Source organism: Triticum dicoccoides, chromosome 3A, assembly GCF_002162155.2.
Source record: "Triticum dicoccoides isolate Atlit2015 ecotype Zavitan chromosome 3A, WEW_v2.0, whole genome shotgun sequence".
Lineage (NCBI taxonomy): Eukaryota > Viridiplantae > Streptophyta > Magnoliopsida > Poales > Poaceae > Triticum > Triticum dicoccoides.
The window spans coordinates 761,252,794-761,260,860 of NC_041384.1; the positions used below are offsets into that span (position 1 = coordinate 761,252,794).

The window sequence follows — 8,067 nt, forward strand, 5'->3', positions numbered from 1 at the left end:
TTATGACCAACAACCACAATTGCCCTATCATCCTGGTCCCACCAGGGAAGGCCACAATCAGCTCCCTTCGTCTACATCACTGACGTCGTCTTCATCGGAGATAGGCTCTATGGGATCACCAAGGCGGAGGCTTTTGGCGCCGACGGTACACCCATCGTTACTAGAGCCAAGCGGGTCATAAGGCACCCATCCAAGGCCAGTGATCGTTCTGACGTGTGGAGCAACATCCATCTCTTCCGTGTGTGGCCATACCCATTGCTTGATGATGGCTATGACTTGTGGAGCGATGTTGATGAGAAATATCACAAACATGTTGCCAAGGATAAGAGTGAGCAAGATGGTGAGACTCTAATAAACGGAGAACATAACAAAGGCCGTTCAGCATCCACTCGATTAGCCAAGACATCTACTATGACAAATCTGATGACCTCTTCATCACTACCTCGCAGATCGTCCAGTCACTTGGGAAGTTGCTCATGGTGACGCATAGCTACACCTGCAGCACAGATGTGTACGAGGCCGACATCGCCACGGGGGCATGGGTGCCAGTAACGAATGGACTACATGGCCAGGCACTCTTCATCAGCAGATACTTTTGCAAGTCCATTCATGCATGTGGAGAGGTAGAGAAGGATGCAGTCTATTTTGCCGACACAGGCCAGGTGAACCACATGAGATCCAAGATCATAAGTGGCCACAGAGAGATCTTTTTTTCAGATGTACGACGTGGCTCTTTCCCCAGAGCCAGTTGTCTGTACAATATAGGATCTTGGATATATTATACAGTACTAGTAAAGATGTCAGTTATTTCCTGCAATTCTATCAATGTGTTCGTAATGGTATTAGTTATAGAATTTTAGTAATTACTACTCCCTCCGTTTCTAAATACAAGACCTTTCAGAAATTTCAATATGCATCATATACAGATGTATTTTAGAGTATAGATTCACTTATTTTGCTCCATATGTAGCCTGTATTGAAATCTCTAAAAAGGCTTATATTTACGAACGGTGGGAGTATATGTTTGTGGTATTCCTTCAGCACCTCAAAAATATAGTTCAAAATAAGTGGACATCTGGTAGGTAAATTTTGCATTCAGCAAGGTTTACGGCTAAAATATATTGCTGGTCATTACTGTTTAGACGTTGTATGTAGCAACCAAATGCTAATTCAAAAACAACCACATCCACATGACACAAGAGTTCGATGATCCTAAACATAGCTGGTGCCGAACAAGAACATATTTTTTATTTTCTGATGTAAATGAGAAACACAATGATATGCCAACAAATCTTGTAAGAGGCATCAATAAGATTACGCAGTCTTCGACTTTGCAAGCGCCTTCTTGCGCTGCCCAAGCATGTACGTGTACATATGCGGGCTTCCTGTCCAAAGTTAATTTATCCACGGTTAGCGCACACACACTAGGTGTAGATGATTGAGGCATGAATCGATAGCTAGGACAAGAAAAGGTACCTGGAACATAGACTAGGAGTACCAGGATTGATGCATAGAAGTAGTCAAATGAATAGTTCCATTTGTTGGGCATTCTAATGCAGTACTTCTCCGATGCCTGCCATTGTAGATTCAAACGGAGAAGCATAAATTAGCAACATTCATACAATTTATCAGTGCATTGATCAACTGCTCTAATGGATTTCATCAGAAAAGATAATACCTTGATGAACTGCAGCGCAATGTATATCAAGCCAACCTCGCTGCTGATGCCGGTTGGGTACATGACTAGGAAAGAGCTATACCTGCACACATCCAGGTTCGATTCGATGTAAAGATTGATTCTTTATATAATTAATTAATGTTGGGCTGACTTACAATCTGCAACCTTATGCAGAGTTAAAGCAGTGTAGTGTAGCCTCACCTAAGCCATAGAAGCGATGATGGGGCAGATCCAAACAGCTCTTTTGTGCCGAAAAAAGAGTACCTAATAATCTGCATTGCAACACCCAACAATAGAGTAACTAACTAGGTTTCTGAAATCTGCAGAATTTACCATTCGTTCATATCAATCAAGTGATCAGATAATTAAGATGAACACACTTCAACAAACCATGGACCATATGCCATGACTCTGGCAACCTATAGGACTTGATGAATAATAATATGCAGCATAATTTCTCTGTCATCCACTGCTTTAAAGGTTCTTTCCATTCATGTTTGAAGTTTCTTGTATTTTTTTTTCTGTTACATGAGCATTATTACCCTGATTTCTCCCATTTGGGATTAATCATACAAATAATAGGATACATGATAGGAAAATATGCGGCGGTAAGTAATGTGCACATATTAGTGCCTCTGACTTCTAGTTGATTCAACACCACCCTTATGATACACACCTCCCCTGGTGTAGGGTAATACTAACAGTACAGTGAATTAAGCTGCAGCAATTTTGTGAGATACACCTATCACAAGTATCTTGAAATTCAACTTGGAACAACAACATCCATATGTAAAAATTATCGTCGCATTTCATTAGTTCAGGAGCACATCTTCAGCTAGTCTAACAGCAACAACAGCACCTCGCGGCTCGATAATACAGTTAATTTGAAGAGCTCTAATTCCTAGATTATCAGGATTCAGGAGCATGCGTACCTCGGTGATGGACCAGCTGATGACCAAGGAGCTCACCAGGATGTGTGTCCTGGTCTGCAAAGCCGTACAAGAAAACAGAGCAAGGAAAACAGAGGATAGGATGAGGTATGCACGAAGCAAGAAGAACGGAGAAGGGCGCCATGGAGAAGAACACCGCACCTCGGGGAAGCTCCAGAGGATGCCCCAGGTGACGAAGAGGCGCGACCCGATCTGCGGCAGCGTGGCCGACACCGGCGACCTCACCAGGCCGACGAGGCCGTGGAGGATCTGGCAGGCACACGCAGGATGCAGAGTTCAGATCGGAAGAAAGAAGCAAGATCCAGCGGGCGGACCGGCGGGCGGCGTACCTCGAGGACGGCGGCGGTCTGCGCGAGCTGGAGCGGCCTCTCGACGGCGGCGTACACGTCCTCGTGCCCCGACCGGAGCAGCGCCTCCACGGCGAAGTAGAGCACCTGCGCCCTGCACACACGCACGCACGGATCCTCATGAATCAATCTGTCAACCAAGAACTCGATGCGGGGAGGAGGGATGAAGCAGCGGCGGGAGGGACGAAGACGAACCATCCGAAGAAGACGGCCCAGTTGTAGACGGCGAGGTAGGCGCGCTTCACCGCCGCCATTGTCTCCGCTGCTGCCGCTTCTTGTGCCGCCGGCCGGATCTTGGACGATGCGGGGTTATAGCTGCGGCTGCGCGTGGGCGGTTTAATTGGGGCGGATCGAGGTCACGGCCACGGAGCAGAAGCCACAGCTCAGCTGCTCAGCTGCACATCTCAGCTCAGCTCAGCTGCCACCAGTATCCATTTAGTGTCAATCAATGTGCAAATCAACCACCACCCTCACCGACTCACTCCACTGTCGGTCACGGAGAATGCATCCTGCTCAACTGCACTCCAGCTGCCTCAGCAACAGTCTCGGAGAAAGGATTCTGTTTGTTCATCGATTTTGCGTGTACAGCACAGGAGGAGACACAAAACTCTCCTCTGTTTCTTTAGAAAATATTTCCTCTGTATTCATCGGTGGGAGTAGATTTCCCTTGTTACAAGCAGTCGTTCCTCTGTCGAAGCACAGTGGAAAAACGTTTACCCTGTCTTGTGTCTACAGATTTGTCTGCAGATTTGACACTGATTGCAAGATGAATCAGGTTATCTGCGTAGAACCAGTTTGAGCACGTTTTGCAGGGATCCTGAACAAGCATCTTGCAGAGCGGTCTGTTTTTCTGAACCCTGAACAAGCATGCAGAGGAACAACTGGGGATGTTCCTTCGGTCACATGGTGTTGATCATGGTTCAACCAATCAATCATGCACTGCATCCAAGATGTGTAATATCATTCAAAAATTAATTTCAGCGCTAATTACATAATTAACACGTAAATAATATCCTACCTAATATGAACATGAATTGCACGTACGGATTTACTAGTCACACAAACAAGCGGACATGAGAAATCCCAACACGATCTTTAGCATACTTATTGCTCCGAGGAACGACGCCTCCTACAGGATAACGGTTGATGATGTGGCTAGGCATCTGGAATCTCATCATGCTGGATCGGGCATGGAATGGTACCGTGCAGCGCCCACGTGTTTCGGGGTTTAGCCGTTTAGGCTTTGGCTATCGATTTGACCAACGAAACCCAGGACCAATCATCAAATTTCGCATCCAAGACGTATTATCATATCATCTGTGCTAGCAAACAAACCACATGACGTGTAAAATACTTATTGCTACAAGGAAGGAAGGTTCCTCTTATCAGGTTCTTATGGGTGACTTATTGTGCAGGATATATTGTGAAGGAAGCGGCACAAGTGCAACTAGCCCAACATTGAACGAGAGAAGAGAAAACTCCACATCTAACAAGAGACACCCGAGACTATTGAACAGGACCAGAACTGCGTCGTCTTGAGAAACCATCGGACACTGTAGTACCATCGAGCCATCTCCGAAAGGGGCCGATTTGTTGTTCAGACTGCCCACTCGCTCCAGGCCGTGGAGCGCCGCTCCTGCCAAGAGATATCAAGGACCGAGAACAAAGATCACCGGGACACATGTATAAGATAGGAGATCACCACGAGCACCCCACGCTAGAGCCATGAGCGCTGCATGTTAGGGATAAAGCATGCTCAAAGTCACTAACCAGCTAAGGTACCAGGGCTTCGTGACGACGAACTCAAGAGGATAATGACACAAGCGCCCCCGCCATTGAGCCCAAGAAGATGGACTAGACCTTTTCATGTAGGAGCCCTGACACCATGATTGGACCCACAATAACACCGAGAAAAGGGAAGCAACACCCGAGATCGTCGTTTTCACCTAGGAGCTAAGAATCTCTACTAGTGTGGAGCCCATCAGCCCAGCCAACTATTTTTGTATTAATTTATAGATAGGCATGCATCAATGGACATCCTATCTGCCGCATTCTGCGGTAGAATGGCGAGGCTTCGCTCAAGCAGTCCACAACATGGGCCGGCCCACCGATGTGCTGCCTGTTGTTTTTTATCACGCGACAAAAAAATCATTCGAGACATGCAGGATTCGCTCCCGAGACCTCCCACAGCGTAGGCGCCTAATCACGAGCTATTAGCTAGACTTAAGGCACAGAACCATATTCTGAACAGTGTTGAAATGACGCAAAAGAAATTGATATTCCATTTTTTTAAAGTGAACCATTTTTGTAATTCTGTTATTTTTAATCAGGATTTTTTTGCAAATCCCAAACTGTTTTCTAAAACGCAAACATTTAATAAAAACTTGAACATTTTCTGAAAAACTAAACGAATTACAAAAAATGCGGACATTTGTTTAAAATTCCCAAATATTTTCCGGGATCACGAACAATTGTTAATTTTGGAACAAATATTAGAAACAAGAACATTTTTTAAATTATGTACAAAAAGTAAGAATATGAATATATTTTTTTAAATGCGAACAAAATTCATAGTTGTATAATCTTTTGGAAATGCGAACAAAATTTGAAACATGGGATTTTTTTTCTAAATTGTGAACAAAATGTTGAGTCCACAAACATTTTTTGAAGAGTGAACATTAAAAAAAATTGTGAACAGATTTTGAGAATGAGAACATTTTTTGTAATTCATGAATATTTTTTAAAACATGAACAGTTTTTTGAAACACGAAAAGTAAGAATATGAATATATCTTTTAAAACACGAACAATTTTGAAAATGAGATTTTTTTTTGAAATTCCTTAACTTCTTGAAATGCATTTTTAAAAAATTAGAAACAAAGTTGTGAAACCAAGAATGTCTTTTGAAATTCTTGAACATTTTTTGAAACACAACCTTGTTTTGAAATTGTAATTTGTTTTTGAAAAAAAGAACATGTTTTGGAACACGGACATTTTTTAAAAATTGTGAACAAATTTTGGAAATGAGATTTTTCTTTTGAAATTCTAAACAATAATGGGAATTTTTGGAAGAAAATAAAAAGGAAAAATAGGAAATAGAAAACAAAAAGAAAAAAGAAAAAGAAACATAAAGAAAAAAGGAAAATGAAGATGAGAAACAGAATTAAATAGAGTAAAAATGAGAGAAAAAGAAAACAAGCAAACATAAAAAAAGAAAAAAACAATGAAAAATAAACAGAAAAACGAAAAAGGAGAAAAAAGAAACAAGAAAAAAGATAAAAGATAAAAGTAAACGCAAAAAGGGAAAAAAAAGGAAAACTGGTTCAGCAGCCTCGTAGAAGGTTGCCAAATCCGGGAAAAACCTGGCCGTAAACCTCTAGAAGATTCCCAAAAGCAGGATCACTGAAATGATTAAACAGGCCAACACAAGCCGATCGATTGCTCGATCTACCTGTGTGAAACAACAATTGTTCGACGCAATGAGCATCCGTTAGGGAATTCGATGCACCAAGTGTCCAAAATAGATGGCCTGGCCCAAGCTAATGACAATGCCACGGTTGGCCCAAGCTAACAACGGTTGCAGGCTTGCTCCAACCAGGCACTTGTTTGCTTTTTCAAGGCGCTAACCAAACAGACGACAGATAGATTTCAAGGAAGTCTGTGGCCAGGCACGAGAACGCCAAGGTGCCAACCAAACTGACCCTTAAATAATATAATTCAAATTAAAACTGTGGGTACATGAAATAATGATCATAAATGGCATGAACAAAATTATTGTTAGTCTTTACTCTATGTTTAGGTGGTCGAGGCTCGAGCACCAACATGTTGGTATTGCCATTTTAATTCTCAGGAATTCAAACGAAGCTCGGAAATCATGGAACTTGCCATAGTATCATGATATGATCCCTAAAGACAATGCTAAAAATTTGAGAATCTTTCACAGAAGTTTCATGAAGAGTGCGGACCATCTCCGAGGAAGAAACAGGTTTTGAGAGGGCATATGTCAAGTTTGGAGGCGAATTGACCATCGGTTCATCATTTGGCCTTAAAATGTTTTCCACTCTCAACACGCGCTATTAAATGTATCATGTCAAATTTTGGCATTTTCTAAGGTCCGTTTGCAATATTTAAGTCGTTAAATGCATTCCTAGGCATTTAATGGATATAATTCAAGTTTGAATTACAGGTCTTGATAAATCTTATTAGCAGTCTTTAGCCAATGTTTAAGCCTTGTGCAAGGAAAGAAAAGATTCCTAAACACTAGGTGGTCGAGAATCGAGCGCAAACATGGTGGTACTGCCATTTTAGTTTTCAGAAATTCAAATAAACCTCAAAAATCACGAAACTTGACATGGTATGATTATATAACACATAGAGGATGTGGCTTGATTTTGAGAATGTTTCACAAAAGCTGTCGTGTAGACTATTAGAAACCAGACCATATCTGAGCAAGAAGCTAGGTTTTGAGAGGGAGGGGTGCCCTAAAAAAGTATATACTTGACACACACCACTAAGGTTATTGGGTTACGCAGTATTTTAAAAAAATTCCTACGGTCACACAAGATCTATTTAGGAGATGCATAACAACGAGACGGGAGAGTGTGTCCACGTATCCTCATAGACCGAAAGCGGAAGCGTTTAGTAACACAGTTAATGTAGTCGAACGTCTTCACGATCCAACCGATCCAAGCACCAAATGTACGGCACCTTCGTGTTCAGCAGACGTTCAACACGATGACGTCCCTCGAGCTCTTGATCCAGTTGAGGCCGAGGGAGAGTTCCCTCAGCACGACGGCATGGTGACAGTGTTGATGATGTGATCTGCGCACGGCTTTGCCTAAGCACTACGACAATATGACCGAGGTGGTAAACTGTGGAGGGGGGCATCGCACACGACTAAGACAATTGATCTTGTGTGTTCTAGGATGCCCCTGCCCCCATATATAAAGGAGGAGAGGGGGAGGCCGGCCAGCCCCTGTAGGGCGCGCCAAGAGAGAGGTGTCCTACTAGGACTTGGAGTCCTAGTAGGATTCCACTTGGTGGAAGGGGGAAGAAGGAAGGAAGAGGGAGAGGGAAAGGGAAAGGGGGGCGCC

General features: G+C 43.0%; 1 protein-coding gene across 1 annotated transcript; it reads right to left on the bottom strand.

Annotated features, from left to right (window-relative positions):
• Positions 1 to 1,076: 1,076 nt before the first annotated feature.
• Positions 1,077 to 3,448, bottom strand: LOC119270784 (very-long-chain (3R)-3-hydroxyacyl-CoA dehydratase PASTICCINO 2A-like). The gene is made up of 8 exons (XM_037552838.1): positions 3,171 to 3,448; positions 2,958 to 3,069; positions 2,770 to 2,877; positions 2,611 to 2,664; positions 1,880 to 1,950; positions 1,679 to 1,760; positions 1,477 to 1,573; positions 1,077 to 1,385 (listed from the first exon to the last, which is right to left on the bottom strand). Exons 1-8 carry the CDS (start codon positions 3,227 to 3,229, stop codon positions 1,315 to 1,317), a joined length of 654 nt encoding a protein of 217 aa, XP_037408735.1. The 5' UTR covers positions 3,230 to 3,448; the 3' UTR covers positions 1,077 to 1,314.
• Positions 3,449 to 8,067: the final 4,619 nt, after the last annotated feature.